The sequence below is a fragment of the Topomyia yanbarensis genome, chromosome 1, assembly GCF_030247195.1.
Source record: "Topomyia yanbarensis strain Yona2022 chromosome 1, ASM3024719v1, whole genome shotgun sequence".
Classification (NCBI taxonomy): Eukaryota; Metazoa; Arthropoda; class Insecta; order Diptera; family Culicidae; genus Topomyia; species Topomyia yanbarensis.
In genome coordinates, this window is record NC_080670.1 from 185,260,994 (window position 1) to 185,286,186 (window position 25,193).

General features: G+C 38.1%; 1 protein-coding gene across 5 annotated transcripts in view; it reads left to right on the forward strand.

The window, feature by feature from the left end:
• Nucleotides 1-25,193, forward strand: part of LOC131684148 (cytochrome P450 4c3-like) — a 147,200-nt gene that overhangs the window by 8,554 nt on the left and 113,453 nt on the right. For 2 of the 5 annotated variants that reach the window (XM_058966736.1, XM_058966767.1), the window contains exon 1: nt 3,751-5,349. The exons of 1 other annotated variant lie outside the window; for it this stretch is intronic. Coding sequence is in view for 1 of the 4 variants with exons in the window: in XM_058966767.1 (XP_058822750.1) it covers nt 5,340-5,349 (10 nt within the window). In the remaining 3 variants the exon portion in view is untranslated. Of the gene's footprint in view, nt 1-3,750; nt 5,350-25,193 lie in introns of those variants that run through there. 2 more of the 5 variants (XM_058966745.1, XM_058966755.1) reach the window with 2 other exon arrangements.

The window sequence follows — 25,193 nt, forward strand, 5'->3', positions numbered from 1 at the left end:
ATAATCCACAGGACAGAATAACTTCTACTGTGCCTAGAAGCAAAAGAAAAAGGAGGAATATTCCCCATCCTAAGCTTCGCTGTAAAGGCCAAAAGTTGTCTATTCAAGATCCTCCAAATATATCAGCTCGAAGAAGTACTGGTACAAAACCGAAGCAAGTAGGCCCTGGTCAGAAAAGGAAATCCTCCCTCTTTCAGGGTCATGAAAAACTCCAAGTGTTCCCATATCTCAGCCGGAAAAAGAAATCAGCACAGGGTTAATAAAAATTCTCTGACATTGTGGACCGCATTTTACGGCTTTAAATGTTTCTGAACCTCTTAAAAGCATCCTAATAAGCTTTCTCCCCGCAGTAACAACATTATTGATGCAGTTGACTGCAAAATTGCTCCTCCTTTCAGTGATTGTATCATTCGATGGTTCATTCATCGAACGAGGTCGCGGATTTGATCACCATTCTACAGTGGAATCACCTTGGACCGAAAAGACTCTTACGGAGGAGTACTTTTGGGGATCAAAAAGTGCTATTCTTTCTAACGAATCGATCTCTCCTCGACACCAGGCATTGAATTTTTCACTTGTCAAACTAGAATCAAAGCAGTGCATTGCTTCCACCTAAATTCCCTCTAGAGCCTCAGTTGTGCACCGACGATATTGTGGAACTCCTCCCCGCGCAGAGACTAGTTTGAGGCCTTGGTTAGGTTGCATGTGTAAAATAATCTCTGATCTCCAAGGTAGTGACCGTCTGGCAATCGTAATTGCAATTGCTAACGATTCAGGGCCACCGAATACAATCAATGCTTCGAATGACCTCACCCGAAATATCGATTGGAAGAGCTACGCGTCCGCGATATCCAACCAAATTGAATCCAAGAGCTTCTTCCGGAGGAATAGTATGGGTTTTTGGCTGGCTTGATTCTCGACACTGCGATTCAAGCTCAGACTAAACACGTATCAGACGCGAACTCACGCGGACAATTGCCCAACCCGTAGTGGGACAAAGAGTGCTGAGACGAATACCCGAAGAAGGCGTACAAAATCTTCCGGATTACCCGCTAGTTATCGACAGTACGCGACGTTAGAAACGCGAATGAAAAGTTTGATGAAAGTCACGAAACGTAGTTACTGGCGCCGGTTCGTTGATGAATTAACGCGGGAAACATCGATGAGCACTCTTTGGGGCACGGTCCGACATATGCGAAACCTACTAACGAGAGCGTGGAATATTCAAACCGTTAGATATTCGATTTCGCCAAGAAGGTTTGTCCAGTTTCCGCTCCGGTACAGAAGATCTACCACGCGGCGTCTCCTCATGATACCAAGAACGAAACAGCTTTTCAATGGTGGAGTTCTCACTTTCCTTCTTGTCATGTAATACAGACAGAATCAAATTCAACTTGTTGAAGACTCTGCCAAGAGACGCCTGTTGAATTTATTTAATAAGTTTATTGAGGGGAACATTGTCCCTTATGACTGCAGGCAAGTCAAAGTTATCGCAATCCATAAACCAGGAAAACTAGGCTCCGACCACAACTCGTATCGACCGATTGCAATGCTGTCCTGTAATCCGGAAGTTGTTCGAGAAAATGATCTTGTTTTGACTCGACAATTGGTTCGAAGCAAATAGCTTACTATCAGATACACAATTTGGCTTCGGAAAAGGCAAAGGAACGAACGATTGCCTTGCGCTGATCTATGTTACCTATATGGGCATTACCCAGGTTTCTTGTCTAAGTCCCCTTATATACAACTTTTTTGTGAATGACATTGATGAAGGCCTTGTCAATTCAAGCACGCTAAGATAACTTGCAGATGACAAAGTGGTTTCCGTTACTGGAACCAAAGTTAATGGTTTGCAATAACCATTGCAACATACGTAAGCCATTTTGTGGACTTGGGCTCGAGATATCCACGGAGAAAACTGAGCTAGTCGGATTTTCAAGAAAGCGCGAACCAGCGCAACTACAATTAATGGGTCAAACTTTTTCTCAGATTTTAACATTAAAATATCTCAGGGTATGGTTCGACTCCAAAGGTACCTGGGGATGAATCAACCTGATCAGATTACCCCAATCATAACTTTAGAGTAGTCAATCACAGCAAAATGTTCTACACTGATGGATCAATTCTTGACGGGTCCACTGGCTTCTGTATCTTCAATGAACATAAATATCTGCGTTTCTGATGACGGCTATCACAACATCGATCACGTTGTCTGGTCATGCGCCGAGTATTGTGACGCCAGTTCTCAGTTAGAGGATTCCCTTCGGGCCTCCCTTATACATCCCGTGCATATACAGCTTCTTCCTCTGTTCTGTTTTTCTCAATCTCAAGAGTATCTTCTAATTCCTGCACCGAATACCATCGATGGTTTGAAGGGACCTCAGTGTGACTTACATTTACATTTCCGTCGTCCTGGGAGTCAGGGAGGTGACTTTACCATCTGAACACACAAGAACCTGGACCAAAGGCTTTACTTCCGTTCTGAAGGAGTCTACCTCACCACAGATTTTTTATCTCAGAAAATCTCAACGGCATTGGTTGGGATTGACCTCAGACCCGCCGGACTGAGTGCCAGTCACGTTTATCACTCACCCACATGCACTGTCCTGCAACCTCCTTCTGAGTGGCTTTCCAAAGTATGTTAACCCTCCCCAACAAATAGCAAATTTTCTTAGCTTTAATTGCATAATTCAAAATCTGGCTGTTAAAAATGCCAACTATATTACTTATCCTAAATATAACTTATTGACCCTCCAAAACTCGTAATAAAATTTCATTTCTTCGTTTTGGATATCTATGTGGATTCCTAGTTACAGGATAGCTTTAAATTGTTGCTCTTACTACTAATATAAACATAATTTCAAATTGCAATTCTCTATTTTTAAGAAAGTATGTAAAACAAAGAAATTGGCACCGTCAAACTAACACAAACGTGCCATATCAAATAAACGAACTGAATAGAACAAAGTCAAAACTTCGCCTTCAAAACAAACTCTCAATGCTACCTACCATAACTGACCCACAATTCCAAATATCTCTGGGACAAGGGCAAGGTCCTGCTTGCAACAAAAAAAAAAAAAAAGAATACACTACTCAACCACTGATCCCCGGGCTTTATGTCCCATCGTAAAGGATAGCAAGGAGCAGGTGTCTCGTCGCCTGCTGCATGATTATCATTTTTCTAGTCGTTACAGCAAAATGATGACAATCAGGAGCCTTCCCTCCACATATCAGCTCCCCTTCCATCAAGAGTGCAGTAACGGGAAAAACTGGTCCAATGCTGCGTCAGTTCATCCATCGCCCGGTCGTCCCCGTAATTATGAGCTTACACTTTGGTATAAGATTATATCTCGGCTGGTTGGCTGACATTGGGTGTTGCTGCTACCGCCACCGCCGTAGACTCTCGTAGATCCCGGGGATTTTGATGGGATTTTCAGAAGTCTCCCTGCTACACACGGGCACGGTGTCCCGTCCCGTGCAAATGCTGTATCCGAAAAACCGACGACTCTGTCGGTTCGATAGCTGCACGGTGCGGTGTGGACACCCTGTCCGGGTCGTCGCGGTGGCCGGCAGTAAGGACAACGATTCTTTGGATTCAGTTTTTTTTGCGTCGTGTGTTCTTAGGTACATTCCGTCCGTCTCGTGTTTCAGCTAGTTCCCTCCCCCCTCCCCCGCTACAGGAATGGACAGCAGCGGAGTTCGAAATGTCGGGATTTTTGTGCGATGCTCACTCACTAACTGATGTGACATTGCCGGTGCTGCTACTGTCTCTCCGTCGGTAAAGAGCAGCTGCAGTCTTGTCGGGTCGGTATTTCAGTGCAGTTCTTGAGATAAACCGGTATAGTGTGTAGAGTGGGTTAATAGTCGTGTGATGTGTGATTCTAAATAACTTTTCAGAACCGATAAACATTGTGAAAATCATAAATCATCATTATTAAACAAGAAAAAAAATGACAGATGTGTGCTTGATCAACTGACACAAAAAAATCAATTGTGGAAAGTGTACTTTAAAACAATGAAAAAAACTCGCTGCAAACAAGGGGAAGAATCTTGGTCGGAGTTTCTGCGGGGAGGCATCATAACCACACCTATTTGTCAACGTTAAGAGCTTCTTCCGCACATTCTTCAAAGGCAGCCGCTGCTGGCGCATAGAAGAAAAAAGAAATAAAAAACCTGGAATACTGAATGGGACGTGATAAAGCGAAAAGAAGCAGCAGTAGTTTATTATTTATATATGCTTTATGAACTTCGTGTCTCGAGTGTGGTGTAAATTTCAAATATTACTTTGTGAGGGAAGAAAGAGAATGGTTCGAGAAGACTAACACAAATGGATATATGAATAAGAACATTTTGTTCTGAACTGTGTGTGAGTAAATTTCTCTCGTTTTCTCCGAGAGGTGGAGCTAAAGTTTCAACATGAACAAACACTGGAAGCTGAAAGTAGAGATGCAATGTAACATTCAACGAAATTAGGATAACATCTGCTAGCAAACGGTGCTCCAGCCAGAAAAGGAGCCTAAGCTGCCTCCGTGTTTCATTACAAAGTTCTTTAGAGTGTAGATCGACGAAAAAATCAACACATTGACAATTTCACTTTGACTCCGCCCCCTTTTCGCAGTTCTGAAGCTATATCTGCACGAACACTTTCAAACACTAAACACTGTACGCCACGACTGGGCGTATTCATTCTGACCATCGAAAAAGAGAGCGCCGATAATAATATGGCGTCATTAGCTCTCACGGTGCGCGTTTCGAGTGGCAACCGAACTCTCTCGCGATAGACGTATGAGAGAGTTTATGTACTTCTGTATTAGTGAGCGGCGTGATTTTAGAATCTTTTGACTGAACCGGAACCGAAACTACTCCGACGACAGCAACAGCAGGGAAGATTTAACCCGCGAGACGAAACGAACTAGTCACAACAAATGCCATCACCTGTGGGGCCACTCTCGGTTCCATATCACTGTTAAGCCGAATACAAATGGAAGGATTTTTTTACGAGCCACTAAAACCCCCTCTTATGGATGGATCACAGTGGAGACGATGCGACGTAAAACGTGGCGTGGCGTGGCGTGGCATGGCGTGCGGTGGTCCCACGTGCACACCACGATTCGCACTTGCGACCGAGAGTTGCTCCATAATCGTAACTTTCAATTAGGCCGTAAACCCAATATGGGAGAAGACGAATTTACTGCGCGTCCTTTGCGCTGTCTTAGCTGAAGCAGCAGCAGTAGTAGGTACTAGCAAGCGGTGGAGAGTGTCTTCTGTGGTGGAAAAGCTAGTGAAAAAATTAGCGGTACTTGAGATGTACGTGGGGATATGTGCGTCTTTAGCACTACATGAGAAAAGGTAGCATACGGGTGTTTTTTTTCCACTGTTCAGGTTTTAACCCTAGAGCTATCCGACTTTCTTTGGGTTAGAATTTTGTTTTTTAATTTATTCGCGAGGGTTGGAAATCAAACCCAGGTGAGCTGCGTACAATGTAATCGATTTACCAACTATGCTATGTCCGCCCTCCAACATATGTGATGTATTTTTTAACTTAGTATACATAGTTATAACGAGAAAGTGCATTAAATGGGGAAATTTTGAGTTTGTCCTCTCCCAAATATAATTTGAAATTTTGCTAAGCTGAAGTTCTATTTGTAAGAAACTACAAAATTTTATTACCTTTATAAGATGTCCTAAATTTCGGATCTTCGTGTTAGTAAAATTGAATTTTTGTGGTATATAAATCACGGATTATTTGCCAAGAAAATTTGTCGAAGCTGCGCAATACACTGATAATATAAATTCGTAAATATAATGAAATCGATCATACAATACACGAATTCATTCGTCGTTTTCTGCAACGAAGTATTTTCATGCATTCAAAATAGTAGGTTTCGTTCATTTCAAGAACAAGAATGGCCGCTTGGTGAACGAAATCTTTCGTAAATTTTACACGTTTAATGTATACTGCACGAATATAATCGTTGATAAAGACATTATTTTTCGTGAATGAAATGAAATCATTCGTTTATTTCAATAAATGTTTGTGTATATTACGAACGACTTCGTTGGTTGCACGAATTCATTTCGTTCATCTTAGAAAAGTTTTCGAATTTATTGTCTTCTTATTTTTTCATTCGATCTTTTGGGATCGATGTTTGACAACACCGATTTTTTTTAGTTAAAAAACAGATCTGGCAAAATCGATTTTATTGTGATATGAAGAAATGGTCGCTTGATGAACGAAAGTTTTCGTGAATTTTACTTATTTAGTGTACATTGCACGAATGTTGTCGTTGAAAACGACATTAATTTTCGTGAATGAAACGAAATGTTTTGTTTATTTTAATAATCGTCTATGTATATTACGAACAACATCTAAGAGAAGTTTTCGTATTTAATAGAATATTCTTTTGGCATAGCTCCGGCAGAGAAAAACTCAAAATTATTCATACAAAACCATCGAGCAGTTTGCGATGGCTCAACTGAATCCGTACTGCTCCAGATTCTGGATCAACTAGAAGCGAAAGAGGTTTAGAAAATCTTCCTGAAACCGGCGGACACGAATACGGCTACTAAATAGTCAGACCGAGACCGTCGTGATCATCAACAATTATATGACGTATAGCAACAATGACTCCATATTGAAGCTCTGTTGACGTTGACGGTTCAACGAATGGTGCTCGCAAATATTATAAAGATATTCGTATATAGCAGCGAACAATTCGTTTGCCGAACGAAGCTGTTTCATAATAAGCCAACGAAAGTCGTTTCGTGGTTTTCACGAAAAACTCGTAACAAAAAATAAATGTGTTTCAATAGAACTACGAACGATTCATTATATGTACGAAAAATTCGTATATTTTATGAAAATTATCTGTACGAAACTAATGCGTAGCGATTTACGAATATATTCTATCAGTGTAGGGAAGAGGAAGAGGGAGTTGGGGATTGAACCACTACTTCAGCCCAAATTAATTTCGAATGGAATTTATTTAACAATACCGAAATGAAAATATTAACCCCAAACACCCAAAAACAAACGTGCAAAACGCTTTATTTGCCAGTGCTTTCTTACAGATGATAATGTAACTAAGTACCAGATCAAGCTGAAGCTTTTCCGTTAGAAACATTGCAGACGAGAGCACATTTCGCATACAATGGTTAATGATCTATCTCTAAAAGTGCAATGCAGAATTCATTTTTTAACAGATAGACACAGACAGTTGGTGTCACAGTTGTAGTTGATTTTGGGTAATGTAAAATGTCCTTCTATTGGTGAATTGGATATTTTGTTGAGAGAAAAATGTGGGTTATGTGGTGGACAATTTATTTATTTATTCATTTTCGTCAAGCATATGTAGACTACATAGAATGGTTTTACAATATTTACTTATATACTATACATTATTTCTACGGTTAAGTTCAGATTTAATTTGTTTTCTAGACATGGAAAGGTCAATTATTACACAATTTTCATTATAATGATGCATCATTCTATTGACGGGTCGATTCAAAAAATATTCCCGTTCCACCAACTAGAAGACAGGCAACTAATAAGATGATTTCACGACCGAAACCCGCAAACCGAAGGAAAAAAAACATAGCATTCAACTTTTAAATTGTAACACCCTTTACCGTAGGTTGGCCATGTAGCCCTGATGCCGGACTGAAAACATGCGAATTATTCGGCAACGATGCCTTTCTTTTAGAAGACTCTGTGGAGTGCGTTTTGTTCCAAGAATTGGGTCATTAAATGAAGAATCAAATTATCCATTTATTTTATAAACCGATAGAGCTCATGTTACTAAATATAACAATATATATGTTCAATTTTTAAAACTTCAGAATTATTTCTAATTGATTTTCTAACAAAAATGTGAACACGTCCTCGTTCGACACTATCGATCTCCTTCGACAGTGAATTTAGCCACGTGGGTTAGCATTTTTTGACAGTAATCCCAGCAAAAGGATAGGGATCAAGGTAGTTCAATGGAAAGTGCATACGTGATGCCGGTACTTGAGATGTACGTGGGGATATGCGCCTCTTTAGCACTACTTGAGAGAAGGTAACATACGGGTGTTTTTTTGGTTCGATTATAGGCTATTTTTTGGGAAAGAAAGCTTTCTAAATTTAAACGCGGGGGCTGGGAATCAAACCCAGGTTAGCTACTACAAGGTAATATATTTATCAACTACGCTGTGCCCGCTCTTCAACATACGTGATATTAATTTTTAACTATTTGGAACGATAAAGTATATAGGTCGGACTCGATTATCCGGGGATTCAATTATCCGTTATTCGATTATCCGGGTGTTTTGAAAAAAATCAAATTTGAACTAGAATGTCTGATCATAGTGCTGATTCGATCATTGCAGTCGATAGAATTTTTTCGGGGAATGGGGGGTCTGGGGTTAACCTCCTCTTATACATATATGAGTTATTCTACGTAAAGTGACCAAAAAACCAAAACTTGGAATCGGCCTTTACGGATTGGAACCAGTTTTGAAGAAAGTGTTTATCTAGATATATAATAAACTAAATTATTTTGGCGTTTGAACCACCCCTCGGTCCATGGGATCTCTTTTAATTTTAACAAATTGTTGAAAAAATGTTTTTCTTCGGATTATATCACTGATACACTAGAATCAATCAACGAGATGATTTTTGAAGGATTTGTTCAAGGAATCTAGAAAAAATAGTAGTTTTTAACGGCAGTGTTGCCAATATGCAACATTTTAGTTTTAAACTAGAAGTGCATTTTTCATGTTATACACATATCGGTTATTGCAGACATTTTTGACACATAAAATGTCATTATACAGGTATACCTCGATAGAAAATTTGTAAATTTCAACTAAATGGGACGAATTTTATGAATGTTCTGTACTACCCATGATCAAATATTTGCCCTGTTTTCTCTGGATTTTCCTATCCTTATGGGACTGACTTGCGATCATAGGCAGTTTAGGTTTCAAGAGAACTTTTACATATTGTAGAGAAGTTCTGTACTACTCATAGTAGTTCTGCCAGGTTCAGTAAAGTATTTCAACCTCCCAAATGTGCAGCATTTCAAGTCATAAATTTAACGTCAAATCAATCAAGCATAGAAAAATTTCCTAAGAGAAGTCCTACAAGTGATCGGTGTTGAATCAGACCGAACTAAGTCGCAAAATCTTGAAAAATGAGATAATAATAGCACTTGATACATTTCTCCTACTACATTAGACTTTTAGCAGATTGGAAATATGTGAATTATAGTCAAAACTTTAAACTCGTTTTTTTGTTTTTTTTTATGTTGATTATAAAGATTTTGACGTCAGGGTCATTCGTCTCTTTTCGGGTTTGGAGAAATCTCTTTTGGAAAAATCTCTAACCCTATGTGCGGGGTTGGGAATCGCACCCAGGAAAGCTCCATCCCCTTAAACTCGTTTTTCTCGAAATCATTACAATGCCACTTAATTCGGTTTGACTTAATACCGACCAAGTTTCAGGAAAATCCTTGATATTTCAAGAGATTGCTATCTTACAAGGACATCCTTAGAACATCACACAATTTGTACATTTTTACATTTACATTTTCTATAAACAGCAGAGCATTGGCATTTTTCACGCATATTTTACCAACCTCAGGTAAGTCTGCGAAATGCAAACTGAGCATTTAGAAATAGTATTACAGTTTCAGTATATTTTGTTAACGGCTATCTATGATTAAGACAAACTGAACTGAACGATCTCATGAAAATCTCTGGAAATCTCGCAAAAGATCAAGAATATTGTAAGGATTTATGGAAAATCTTTTAAACATAAGGGAGCGTCTGCTAATTTTATAAAATTCTATCAAACTTTAAAAAAATTACTATGAGCCTAAAGTAGATTTCATGAAACTCATAATTAACTTCAATGAAGTATTTCGAGGAATACTATAGGTACAGCATGTTCCACAAGCTTCTGAGAAGCCATACTATCTTCAAGGAAATTTGTTAAATATCGAGAAATCTGTGATCGTGTATATATCTGAAAGGATTTGTAACGCTATCGCACCCGCAAAACGGAAACTTCTGCTAGGAAGTGACCACACAGATAACACCGGTAGTACGGATTTTTTAAGCCTCCAAATTTTGATTTGATATATATATATATATATTTGTTCCAACACTTTGATAAATCGTACTGTTATTATTACACGAATAAAATATACTGTAGGAAATAAAATATCTTACGAATATCAGAGATATAGGATAGTTCTAGAACTTCAAAGAAGTCCTACGAATTTCAAGAAAACCCTACAAAAATTCTTATAAATTTATGAAAATGCTCAACGAAATGCCACCATAATTATTTATTTATTTATTTATTCATCAACCAATTGTAGACTACATTATACAAATATTAATTGCTTATATACTATACTGTATACTATCCCTATGTACTATGATACCGCAAAGAGTTGAAAAACTGTTTTAAACTTGTTCGAGGCATGGTAAGGTCAATATTTTCACAATACTTGTTATACACAGCCATCATCTGGTTTAGTGGTCCGAATTTAGCATAATCTGTACGGTGATGACCTATCGCGAACAAATTTCTATTGCGTAATTGACGAGTAGGAGCATATAAATTTAATTTTGACAATATGTAAGATGAGTCAATACGCTGCATGACGATATCGTTTAGAAACGAGATCATGGCATAGTCCCGACGTTCTTTCAATGTTTGAATATCTATCAACGTACAACGTGCTTTATAAGATGGAAGAGGGAATGCTGTCCGTCTTAACTTGCGTAGTGCATACAATAGAAACTGCTTTTGGATTGACTCAATTCTCACTTCGTGTTTTTTTTATGAATGGTGACCAAACAATACTACAATATTCTAAAATAGACCGAACATATGCTACGTAAAGAGTTTTAATTGTGTAAGGATCTTGAAAGTGATATCCGAAGCGTTTTTATAAAATTAAGCATATTACTAGCTCTATGAACAATTGTGTTGTAATGTTGCACAAATTTTAATTTTTTATCTAAGATAACTCGTAAATCTCTTATTTTATTGCATTTCTGAACGGTTTGATTACCTAATGTAATTGACACGGAGGCCGCGATTTGTTTTCTGCTAAAAGTCATGAGATTACATTTTTTAACATTAAATTCCAGTAAACATTTACAACACCATGTATAAAAGATTTGTGTTTCATTGTGAAAAACATTATAGTCATTAATATTTCTAGTTTCTAAAAATAGCTACCTATCATCCGCATATATGAGAATTTCAATGTTTTTTTTTTAAATAAGAGAGATGTCGTTGACATATAAAATGAAAAGAAGAGGTCCTAAGTGTGAACCTTGAGGAACCCCCGAAGTAACTTTAATTATATCAGATTTCCTCTCATAGAATTTTACTATTTGCTGGCGATCTGTTAAATACGACTTAATCCAATTGAGGAGTCTCATCTCGATTCCCAATTTTTCAAGTATTAATTAATATTAACATGGGAATGTCCAGTTTATCGAAAGCTTTGCTGAAGTCAGTGAAAAGAAATTCTATATGATTTCCTTTATCCATGGCATTTAACGAGTAATCAACAAATTCTAAAAGGTTTGTACTAGTTGAACGGCCTTTAAAAAACCCATTTTGTGAATTTGTTATTTTATGTTTGACTTGGTTGAAAATGGTTTTATTTATGATGGATTCGAAAAGTTTGGGAAAGCAAGACAGAATGGCAATTCCACGATAATTGCGAATATCAGATTTTTTACCCGATTTATAAATAGGTATTAAAAAAGATTTTTCCCAATCTTTTGGGAAAATACCAGATTCTAGTGACGTATTGAACAGCCAGAATAAAGGTGACGAGAGCTCAGTTGCTAAATTCTTTATGAAAGCAGGTGGAATTCCATCAGGTCATGAGCCTTTAGTGGCACCTAGATCATTGAGACCAGACAAGATATCTTGAACATTAATATGACTGACACCAACATCCCTTGAATGATCAGGAAAATAAGAAAAATATTCAAAGTCACGATCATTGTCTGAATGGTTAGAATAAGTTTCTTGAAAAAATGTTGCGAAGAGATTACAAATATCTTTTGAAGTTTCACCCTCTTTCCCATCTAAGGACATTTTTGATGGGAAGTTGCATGAATTCAACTTAGTTTTGATGTAATTAAAGAAGTTTTTTGGGCATGACTTGATCTCATTTTCAGTTTTTGCATTATATACAGTTAGTGCCGAAGAAATAGCCAAAGTTAGTTGGTCACGAATGTTGAGGTATTTTTCCAAATTATCCTGATTATTGTGTTTTCTGTAAATTTTGTGAGCTTTTTGCTTCCGATTTTTCAAATTAATAAAATCCTTGTTGAACCAAACTGGATTTTTGGATGCATGATTTCGTCGTTTTTTCGTGAGTGGAACTTCCTCCTGTATTATTTGCCATAAAATATTATAAAAGATCTCCACTGCACATTCAATGTTCTCTTGATTCTTTAAAAGGGACTAGCACTGCTTAATTTATATTTAATATTTTCATAATTTGCTTTTCTAAAATCGAAGACGTCCTCGAAGTCACAATCAATACAATAATGATTCTTGTGCACAAAAATAGAGAATTCTATTGCTGTGTGAAACGTTTCATTTTTCCATAAGGGAGAATGAGATTCATCAACACAGAAATCTTCATTAATGTTTGTTAATAGCAGATCTAAATAACGATTGTGTTGATTTTTTATATGGTTTATTTGATTGAGTCCTAGCAATGCAATTTTCTCAAACATATATTGTAATGTTTCGTTTTCACCAACGACAGACAGAAGTAGAATGCTCTCATTTTCAGAGTCAGGAATAAAATCTAAGTTGCGCTGATTAAAATCACCATAAATATGAACTTTAAATTCTGGAGGAAAATTAGAGATTATTTCTTCAGCTGCTTGAAAGAAAATCTCATATGTTGATTCGCAAGCTAGATCCGGTGGAAAGTACACTGAGACAAAAAATGTGAATTTCATCAGCGATATGTGCTTTCACCCATACATGTTCAAAATTCTTTGAATTTTGGTGAAACAATAAGATCGGAATTAAATATAGATGATGATGCGATGAGAACTCCTCCGCCTGACATTCTTTGGGTTAGTCGTAAATCACGATCATCTCTAAAAACATTATAGTCACTACCAAAAACATCTTCACTGTTTACATCCTCATTCCAACTTGTTTCGGTACCAAGAATTATCGAAAATGAGGAGCCTAATATATTCTTTTGGGTTTCGTTCATCTTTACGGCGCTCCTCATTCTATTAAAATTTTGACAGTAAACCAAAATTTCAGTGGCTTTCGAAGAAGTTGGTTGTGATTCGTTATGCGTAAAAATATTATCTAAAACTGTTGTACTGATGATGAACAGTGATGTTGATTGTTATCGTGATTGTTGTTAAGACCATTGTTGTTTCTATTGCAGTTGCTGTTTCTGTTGTTGGTGTTGTTGCTGTTGTAGTTGCTGTTTCGGTTGTAGTTGCTTATTCTGTGATTGTTGTTGTTGTTGTTGCTGTTGTTGTTACTGCTGTTAATGTTGTTGTTTCTGTTTCCGTCATGGTCGTTATTGTTTATGTTGTGCCTGTTTCTATTGAAGTTGTTGGTGATATTATTGGACTTGTAGCTGTTGTTTTTGTTGCTATTGTTGTTGTTTCTATTTTGGTTGTAGTTGTGATTATTGTTATTGTTGTACTTATTGCGGTTCCTGTTCTTATTGAACTTGCTATCTTTGCTGTTGTAGTTGTTATTGTTATTACTGTTGATATTACTGTATCTTGTACCCTGTTTTCTTCTCGATTTTTTACTCTTTGCAGCTTTATCTTTCTCTTTTTGTTGTTTAATACGACGCTGTTTACGTAAGTCATATTCTGACCAGTCGGAGTGCCACACTCTTTTCGAACCAAGTGTGCGCCATCCATCTTTTGCCACTTGATTGTGCTGCGAACCTGAGATAGCAGTTTTATTTGAAACGACAGTCAATTCGTCCATCAGACTGGGGGGAGACACCGCAGGTGTCAAACGAGCATTATTAACACTGGTTTCCAGGGTACTAATTGTCGCGGCAATTGCCCTTACTTCGTCTAAAATACCGTCGCCAACAGCGCTGGCTTGTGATTTTATTTCGTCAAGAGCATCACGAGCAGAAAACGACTGGTTACCGGTATGTTCGTTGTATTGAGCCGCCATGTCAATGGTTATTACGCTTAAATTCTAAACTTCGCAGCATATTTTTTGTAGCTCACGAGTCAGGTCAGTAGTGAGCTCCACCACGTACTCCTCAATACGCTTCCTTGTGGATTCCATAGATATGTTGAATAATGACATTATAAAAGAACTATACTAGTATAGTCTAGTATAGTTCTTTTGATTGATTTTTTTTTATCTTTTGATTATAGTAGCATGTTTCACACGCCATTTTCAATCACCCTGGTTGATGGAAACCATAGCATTCTAAAATTAACCCTGCGAAAATCATCTCAAAATTATCGTAGTACCGTATCAAAGCTGTAAGACAAATTTCAGGAAATTTAAAAAGATTGGTTTGCGCCTTTAGGGGTGAAGCACCTAGTGATAGGGTAGTTTATCACAAATAGGATGATTAATTGAGCGATAAATGTTATTTTTGAAGTGTTTCATTCAATATTAAAAATAAAAAGTAATACTTTGAAATCAATTTTTGTGATTCGATAGTACGTACGCGAACGGTGTACGTACTATCGAGGTATACCTGTACCTACTTTGCTCGGTCGGTTTCTGGCACTCACTATTTGAGAATTTCGATTGAATCCTTATCGGCATTTCTACGCTTTTTTACTCTAAATTTTGATGCAGGATTCTAAAGAAAGATGCTGATGGAATCATGTTCCTATCAAAGATAAACTCAAGATCACTAGGTCCTATACAAATGATTGCAAAACTATGGATCGTCAACCGTGAACCAATGAACCTAGTAAAAGTGTGCTTTTGCTGCCCCCTCGTTGATAGGCAACGATTGCGTCTCTTCACATAAAATGCCATAGATACATAATAAACAATGTTGCGAAAATTGTCTGTATAAACGAACTTGTTTAGAACGTCTCATATGAGGTTAAACTATTCAACATAAGAATAAATATGCTTGCAACGGTTGATTGCTTGTTCGTATCGGTAAAATATAGACCAGATTATACAAAGACTTTGGTCGAAGTGACTGAATTTGATGCACTATAACTAATTTTACCAAACAAATGTATAAGTTTGAAAAACCAGATTTTCAACTGAAATAAATATCGGTTTATTATTTATAACAACAAACTTTAGATCGGACTATCACAGATGGTGTTTCGGGGTTATTCAGTATAGAAAATTCTAGTAACATCAACTCGTGAGCAGACATTTATGCTTTTCCTTTCAGTTCTGTGAATAGTTAAAAAGATGATTAAATTAATTTTAATTGTTCTAACTTTCCGTACGAGAGATTTGAAACATCATTAATTATAAACCCATCGTTAATTGCGGGGGAAATTTTCGGATCTCAAGAAAAGAGTATCAAATAGGATTCATCTTTCTGGATGTCACAGTAGCTCTTTCGACGAATCACTGCATTAAATTAGCGTGGATTACGGGATGACCAATGGTGTTATTTTTCAACTACGATCATCGGTCTGGTAATAAAATTACAGCAACAAGAAGTCGTAAAATGTGTGCAAATGTTTATCCACATTTCACTGCGATTAAGATTAAGTTTAATTACACACGCAAATTTCAACATCTAATAAAAGAAATATAAATCAATCGAAAGAATCACATCCTGTTAACAAAATCTGTGACAGTAACAACCCAGAAATATCGATAATCAAATCAGAAAGGCAAGTGTACGTGCAATTGGATGGGACAGCCCGTTTACGTCTATCGATTTGCGCAAGTTCGACTTCCGACAAGAAGCCCGGTGCCGCTGCCGCCGCCGTGGCCCTAGAGGACACACGGAAAAGATGCCGCCAAAAGACATTATCGGATATAATCCAAGCACTGTCTAACGTTCGAGTGTTATCAGCGGGGTGATCTATTTTCATATAATTTAATTTACTCCTCGCCTAGTTTTGGATTATTCGCCCCTTTTTTTGCCTTACTCACTAACTTTCTCTGTCTCTCTCTTGCCTTTGGGATTATCCGCGAGGCCGACGGATTACGGAGCGGGATTTCGGCAATCCCTTGTCGAATTTCGCTTATCGGGGCTGTGTGATTTTTCGTACCCGTTGATGGTCTCATACACCGAAGAGTAGTCGGCGGTGGCTGTCACTTTGAAGTTGCCTCTCGTTTGACGTAATGGAAAAATACGTTGACACTTGCTTATCGCCGTCGGTGCGGGTTAAGATTAGTCATCTCGTATCCGGATGAAAAGAAATTCGATTCTATCAATAAACCGTAAAAGCCGAAAATCCACTAATAACAACAGTTTTTGACTAAATCATATTTTGCCGAACACGTAAGTAACAGAATTTAGATTTCTCGAAAAACAACAACAATCACGTTCACGCACGACAAACACACTTCAAACAATCGAAGTAAAAATATTTACCAACCGCTCATCTTTAATTGAAATCCCTTCATCAAACTATGCTGACACGTGTCGTGTGCTTGGAATGCCGTCTTCGGTTTGGGGTACATGAGTATAACCCGAAACGGACATGGGAATATGTACTTACTTTCTGTTGATAGGTAGGAAATCAGATAGAGTAAACATGTTATCCAAATGTTTTACTTGCGAGTTCGTTAGACGAAATTGAAACTTCAGAATATGGTCAAAGTCCTGGATACTTTGAACAAGATTATTTAGTTCTTGAATCTAAAGTCATCTAAGTTTTTTTTGATTTCGAGAAAAACGAAATTAAAGCTTGAATCGCAGTATCCTTTACCATATAATTTGAAATTAATTTTTGCTAAACAATTTTTTAAATTAGCTAAAAGTCGAATGTAGCTGAAGAAATTCTTTATCCAGCGCTATGATTATCTTATTTTTTAAGGTTTTGCGACTTAGTCCGGCCTGATCCAACACCGACCATTTATTCTTCGTGCTGATAAAATTGCTGCAAATTGGTAAATTGCTTCTGATTCTTCTCACGAACTGTCAACCCCTAATATATGAATCAACAGTCATCTCTTCACTCAGACAAGACCATGCGTATTCCCCACACACATTAAATGTCCCGTGGATCAGTTTCCTAGTTGGTCAAATAAATAGTAAACAAACAAAGACATTAGTTTGATCGGTCCAATGAAATGTCATAATACAATAATACAATACTGGCTGTGGTCCACTAGGAGGTTGATAACTCTATTATCTTTCTCCGGACAAAACCAGCCTAGAGGCCGCGTGGCATCCGGCGGGTTTGAAGTATGTCAGTTATGGAAATAACTGTCAAATTCATTCCCAAAGGTGGCCGCGTCACTTATGAGGAGGCAAAGAGCTTTAGACCTATCAGTCTGACCTCCTTCCTTCTCAAATCAGTGGAACGTTTAATCGACCACTACATTCGGGATGGTAGCTTGGGCGAGCACCCGCTGCATACAATGCAACATACATATCAGCGGGGGAAGTCTACTACCACACTGTTACACAATGCTGTCTACAACATTGAAAAAGCTTTTTCACAAAAGCAATCAAGTTTGGGAGTTTTTCTCGATATTGAAGGCTCTTTTGACAACGTGTCTTTCGAATCCATTTTGGAAGCAGCACGAGATCATGGAGTACCTTCATATATCACGAACTGGATACACGCAATGCTTAGCAACCGACATCTGTGCTCATCGTTAAGACAAGTAGAGATGAGGAAACTGAGTATCTGCGGATGTCCTCAAGGTCGTGTGCTGTCACCACTTCTATCGAACCTTGTCGCCGATAGCTTATTAAGAAAACTAAATGAGCTTGGGTTTCCGACGTATGGTTTCGCCGATGATTATCATATAATGATCACCGGTATTTGCATTAACACACTTTTTGATTTGATGCAACAAGCCTTATGTGTTGTTGAGCGGTGGTGTCTTCATGTTGGACTATCAGTTAATCCAAATAAAACCTCAATGGTGCTTTTCACGCAACGAAGGATTACAACCGGAGCTCGTCCATTGCAGTTTTTTGATTCTGAAATTATTGTCGAAGATCAAGTTAAGTACGTTGGGGTAATTCTCGACTCAAAACTTAATTGGACAGCTCACATCGATTTCAGGATCAAGAAAGCTTGCATGGCCTTTGGCCAATGTAGACGGGCTTTCGGCAAATCTTGGGGACTCAAACCCAAGTACATTCAGTGGATCTACACAACAATTGTTAGACCAATACTGGCATACGGGTGCCTTGTTTGGTGGCAGAAGGGAGAAGTCATGACAATCCAATCAAAGTTAAACCATCTTCAGAGGATGGTCTTGATGGCGATGACTGGTGCGTTCTCGATAACACCTACTGCTGCTCTTGAGGCACTCTTGAACATAAAACCACTACATGTGTTTCTGAAACAAGAAGCACTTTCTTGTGCATTACCGTCTTAAGGTTACTGGGCTCTGGAACAGTAACCCAATAGATCGTGTAACTAGCCACACATGACTGTGGCCCCAAATGGTTACTTGGGATGAATATACACTTGCTCCCAGTGACCTTACACTCACATGTAGTTTTCCTTCTAAAACTTTCATTGTAAGAATTCCTCTTCGCGAGGAATGGCTGTCTGGCTGGATGGAGCGACAACTTGAAGAATACGTAGTTTGTTATACGGACGGTTCTTTGTTGGAGGACCGAGCCGGTGCTGGTGTCTATTGTCATGAGATGAGATTAAACCAATCTCATTCGCTTGGTAGATACTGTACCGTATTCCAAGCAGAAATCTTGGCGATTCTGTGTGGCGTACAATCCGCACTTCAACAGGGAATTTGCGGTAAAAGAATCTATTTTTGCTCTGACAGTCAGGCTGCCCTGAAAGCACTTAGTTCGGCAGATTCGAGATCGAAATTAGTAATCGCATGTCGAACTCAAATCGAAGAACTTAGCATTTCAAATGCTATCTACCTTCTATGGGTACCCGGTCATTCCGGTATTACTGGAAATGAATGGGCGGACGAATTGGCTAGAGCTGGCACTGCGATTGATTTCGTTGGTCCAGAACCAGTTCTAGCACTGTCAATAAGTTGGATAAAGCACAAGATTCGCTCTTGGGCTGCATTCGAACATGCCAACCATTGGCGTAGCTTGCAAACTTGCGTTCAAACAAAGGCTTTTCTGCCGGATGTGAGTCCGAAAATGTCAAGAAATTTGTTGCATTTTTCTAAGCACAACTGCAGTATTCTAGTCAGGGCACTGACTGGACATTGCAAACTCAATTATCACATGGCTACTATTCAGCGCGCTGAGTATTATTCAGGTGATCTTTGTGAATCCGATTACGGAACATCATATCATTTGATATGCAATTGCCCTGTATTAATGCAATTGCGCATCCGGATTTTTGGTTCTCCATACATAGATGAACCTACAGAGAGCTGAAATTTAAGGATATGCTTTTGTTCCTAACCCAGTGTGGTAAAGAGCTATAGTTTTTTAGCCGTATTTGAATAACAATATCTCTTCGGGGGTGTTGTCGTTCTGTTATCTCAATATCCCCTAGGGGGTGTTGATATATCCACTCACTGTTTGAGTAGAGGTTCTAAATCCCTCCGGGGGTTGGAAGTTTTATTCCTGCTGTTGTAGCACCTGCAGATCGTTCAGCATCACTCCGGGGGTGCAGAATGCTCTGTTTTAATTGTTCTGTGTCGTTGTTTTCCTTACCCCTAACCTTACCACTTCCCCAATCCTTCCCATCGGGAAAATGATGAAAAGACGATTCTTGGCAAGGCACAAATCTCCGATCAACATGGGGAACGTGCCATTTGAGCCAGACGCTACTGATTCCTGATTCCTGATTCCCCACACACATTAAATGTCCCGTGGATTAGTTTCCTAGTTGGTCAAATAAACAGTAAACAAACAAAGAAATTAGTTTGATCGGTCCAATGAAATGTCATAATACAATAAAACCTACTTAATCATTTGCAATAAAATAAGATCAGGGAAATTAGTTGCATAACCAAGATAGTTCATTTTCAAAGATAACACTGTTAGTGAATCAGCTTATAAAATAGGTGATAAGGGACGCTGACGAAAATAGCTGACCACCGGCTATTATTCAATTTACGCAACTTTTTCTACAAAGTAAATTCAACATAACAAACCAAGTTGATAGAAGCTGATTGAGCTCGTACAGTTCAGTATGAAGTTGTATTTATTTTAACATATTCTTAGCTAACTATAACTATTGAAAGTTGAGTACTTTCAGATTAGCGTTGACGAGTAGATGACGGAAATCGATGTTGGAAGCCATTTCTATTGCCAAATGCTAGAACGCGACCTCCGAATCAGAAGACCGCAACAATAGGGCGAAATTCTCTATAACCTTAACGCTGCTGGCTATTCCCGGTTGGATATAATTCTCTATAAATTTAACAATATTCATATTAAATTTAAGAAGCTTTCATTGCGAATGAAAACCGAAATATTGAACTTTTTTTGTACGATTCAACTTCCTGGAGTTTATTCCTAACGATGTACATAAGAAACCACACACAGAAAAAAAATATTGGTAAAAGTAAGAGTGTTCCGCTCTTAGCAAAAAAAAAACAACCAACGCCTACTATTACGTTAAAGTTAAAATTTTAATTTAATCAAGAATAATAATCAAAATAAAAGTTTTCCTTTTAAGCTAATGAAGAATAGTAATCAAAATGAAAGTTTTATTTTCAAACTAAGAGTATGCGTTGGTTGTTTATTGCTAAGAGTGACAAACTCTTATTTTTACCAACATATTTTTCTGTGTGCAGTTAATTTTGGTAAAAATCGATGTGGTGCTCCATATTGGATATTTTTCGAATTAGGTTAATGAGTTAAGGGCGGAAATCGATGACCCAGCAATATGGTTTTATTCGGAATAGGGTTGAGAAGCAGATATCGAAAACAGATGTCTGATACTATTTTAAAAGTCAAATAGGGAAACTTTTGACGATTGCGCAAAACTATTTATGAGTCTAAATAAGTCAACAATTCTCTATAAGCTAAACAATACGGATATTTTCGTTAACGTTTCGAGGTTTACGACTATATGACGGAAATCGATCATAGTAGGCGATCTCTCGTGTGTCACAGATCCCTTTTTATTCGCTCTCGGTTTTTTCCCGTACGTTCTAGTAGAAAAAGTGCGTTTACACATACGGTAATATTGCTTTGTCAGCTAATCGTAATCTGATCGTCGGTGATTGTACTTGGACAGTTTTGTTTAAGTGTGTCTCAAGGAATCACCGGAGCAATTCCTACCATTACTCACAGAAGACAAAGACAAAAAGTTTTTAAATCTATTGCGGAATTCTCGAGTTCTGGCGGAACAATATTTGGCCGTGATAGAAATTCGCCCAGATAAGCTTCAAGTGGGGGTACATGTTTTGAAGCAGGCAAATAATATTACTGGCTGCGGGTCCTTTGCGAAGGAATACATAGTATATGTACCAGCGCATCAGGTGGAAATCTATGGGGTTGTTTCCGATTCGGGTTTGAATTGCGCGGATCTGACACATGGGGTTGCCTGTTTTAAAGACACCGTGCTTCAGCCAGTGAACATACTGGAGTGCAAATGTTTGCATTCAGCATCAGTCGCAGCTGATGGGAAGCGGACATAATATGACATATTATATCAACTCAAACTCCAATCGAGAGACCTTTGCAGGGTTTGTTCTACTCAACTACCTCCCGCGGATCATAAACTCTTGCGTGTTTTGTGAAAAGGGCCAACAAGCATACTGTCAAAATTCACTTTGAGAGTAAATTCTGGACAAACCATTAATCGCCGATTATAAATCACAACAGCAGACGAAAGAGAAAACTTTTCTCTTTCATAGAATGTAAACATCCATTCTCGGCGAGCTACCGTTTGTCCGGAATTTTCTCTCAAAGTGAATTTTGACAGCATGCTTATAGGCCGTTTACAAAAAACACGCGAGAACTGTACTAATAGCAAACAACTGCCTCCCATTGTAGCATTAAGGCATTAAGGATGACGTCACAAAGGAATTGAGTGTTCATTTTTGCGTGTACTGTTTTCATGGACTCTTTGCGATTTTCTTCAAGCGAATCTAGTCGTCCACAAATTTTTCTAAATCCGTGTAAACAACTGTCAAGAAAAGTGAGGTTAACTGTGTCTGTAAAGAACCTAATTGCGGTAGGAGTCATGTGAATGATCCCTGTGGAAAGGATATTGTAAGTGGCTCTACTGGGGGGGGGGGGGAAAGCACTGTTCTACAGTGGAATAGCATAAACATTATACCGAAAATCGATTCTTTCAAAATTGTACTAAATAACTTGAAATGCGATGCATTTGCATTTTGCTAAACGGAGGCTTACTGCAGAAATAGATCTCATTTTCTACGATTTCAGTAGGGAGACCCGGGGCTATTAATCCTTTATAAGGGTCAGAGTTTGGGGCTATTAATGGATGTTATATTAATAGAAACACGGTTATTTATCTTAGTTTAGAATATATTTATATTTATTTCGTTATAAAATAATGTTTTGAAAATATACTTGTTACCGCCCGTACCGCTGTTAGAAAACGTCAGTCTTCGTAATGTTTGATGTATTTCCAACGAGATTGGTGGAAATATAAAGACAAATCGAGCTGGATCGGAAATTCAGAAAGAAATTAAGGTGAGTTACTGGTTATTAACTGATTAACAGTAGATAACCCCTGGATTCTGAGGATAAGTTGTATAATGAGACCACAGATTACAGACGTTCATTTATTCATTTAAATTTTTTTCTTTGCAATTTTCATCACTATAAACCAAATTTTCGGATTAAAAGAAGTTGTTTTTACAAATTTGCATCATCAACTTATAGGGTCTAGAGTTTTTTTTTCAAAATCGAGCTAATTTTATTATTCAAAAGGAAATCGCCGTATCTTTTTTTCAAAAAGCTTCACCAATCTGACAATTGTCACTGTATCTCAAAAAAAGTTATACGAAGAGTTGCTAGACTCCTAACAAGTAGTTTTCATAAGATTGGAACACTTCTCACTTCATATTTCTGCGTTATGAACGGAACAAAAAGGTGGTAATATAGTTGCCACTGTCTTATAAAGGGTTAAGACAGTGGGGATAATTCGGACCCCGACATATTCGTTGAACCGATATTCTAAAACATGAATTTTCACAGCTTAATCTAATTCTTTGTTTTATTTTAGAAAGAAAATACAACGTGTTTCATTTTTTGCCATCCTCAAATCAAAAATCATTATAATGGTAAAACCGTAATTAAAACAACAATTCAAAATGAAAAAAAGCCGGTAAGTGTTTTAAAAAGCTTGAGGCTCCTATTTTATAAAATGTTTCTTGTTTGGGTGAAAACATATATTTTCAAGACGCTCACCAGTTTTATGCGAAATGAGTGTACGCGGATATTCGGACTCCCTATGCCATCAACCACTGTTTAGCGGCTTGCGGTTACGCACATGATTGCTCATGTCACAGCAAAGAAAATATATGACCCGCCAATCGACAGCTGTGACTAACCAGATTAAGTTTTTGTAACGCAATTTTTTTGCTTCTTAAGCAGTCTCTCCATTAAATATTTAATATGTAAACATAATTCCATTGTAAAAAAAACTACGGTATGAATTGCCCTGTAGGGAGGTCCGAATTACCCCTACATGGTAAAATAATGTTGTCTAGCGCTGTCATGGAGTGGTGCAACAGAGCGTTTATGGCACCAAAATGTAGCTGACGTTTCAAACTAATAATTACGACCTGTGACCTATAAATTCTTTCACATCAATCCATATAAAAGAGCGATTTTCTTAGGTAGGTTAAAAAAACCCCGGATTTCCCTATTATTCGCTTGGATCGAGAAGACTCCCACGAAGGAATAAATTTTGGGGATCAAAAATTGCTGTTATTTCAATCCTATCAATCTCCCCACGACACCAGGCGTTGAAGTTGTCGCTTGCTAAAGTAGTATTAAAAGCCTTTGCCTTTAGTACTACGTTCCCCAGCCTCAGTTGGACACAGGCGGCTTTACGATATTGTGGAACTCCTCCCCGCATCGAGGCTAGTTTTAGGTGATTTTAACTCCCACGGTACGGCATGAAATTGCCTTCATATCGATAATCGATCTACGAGCTTTGCGACAATTTCAATATGAACATATTGCACCTGGGTGAAATGACACAAATCTATGTTTCGTATGACCTCACACGAAATACACAATAGCGATATTCGGCAAAATCGAGTCCACAGAAGAGCTTCCTCTCCGGAGGAAGAGGGCGGGTTCCTGGCTGGCTTGATTCTCGACCCCGTACCATACGCGGACGGTCTCCCTACCCATGGTGGGACAAACGACGGGTTACCAGCTAGCTATTGACAGTACGCGAAGCCAAGAAACGTAGTTACTGGCGCCGGTTCGTTGACGGACTAACGAGAGAAACATCGATGAGCACTTTTTGGGGCGCAGCCCGGCGCATGCGAAACCGAAACAATACTAACGAGAGCGTAGAATATTCCAACCGTTGGATCGATTTCGTCAAGAAAGTTTGTCCAGATCCCTGAAGATATATCGTGTAACGTCCTCTCGCGATAGCGCGAGCGAAACAGTGAGCACATGGTTTGGTCTACTTTGTGATCATCAGTTAGCAACTGCCGTAGGAGTGAATTAATTAGCTTGCTTGCTCGTTCCTTTGGTAATTCTGGGCATAATGATCATTTGGACCAGCTCGGAAAGAGTACAACCAGCTCATAATACTGTACTCCTAGTATTCCGGACTTTTTGGATAGCTTCGCGAGAAAAACTTTGTCACATTCAAACAACTAGATGCTAATGTTGGTGTAGACATATATCAAAATATTAACTAATCAGCAGGGCCGCCGGAGTTTTGAAGTGGGCCCGGATTTTTAACAGAAACTAAAATTTTGGCCAATACTTTAAAAAAAAATCAATATCTTGTGTACGTGTGTATGAAGCGGAAAGCAGTGCGCCCAGAATAGACGACAAAAATAATGTTCGATGGTTTATATATATATATATATATATATATATATATATATATATATATATATATATATATATATATAT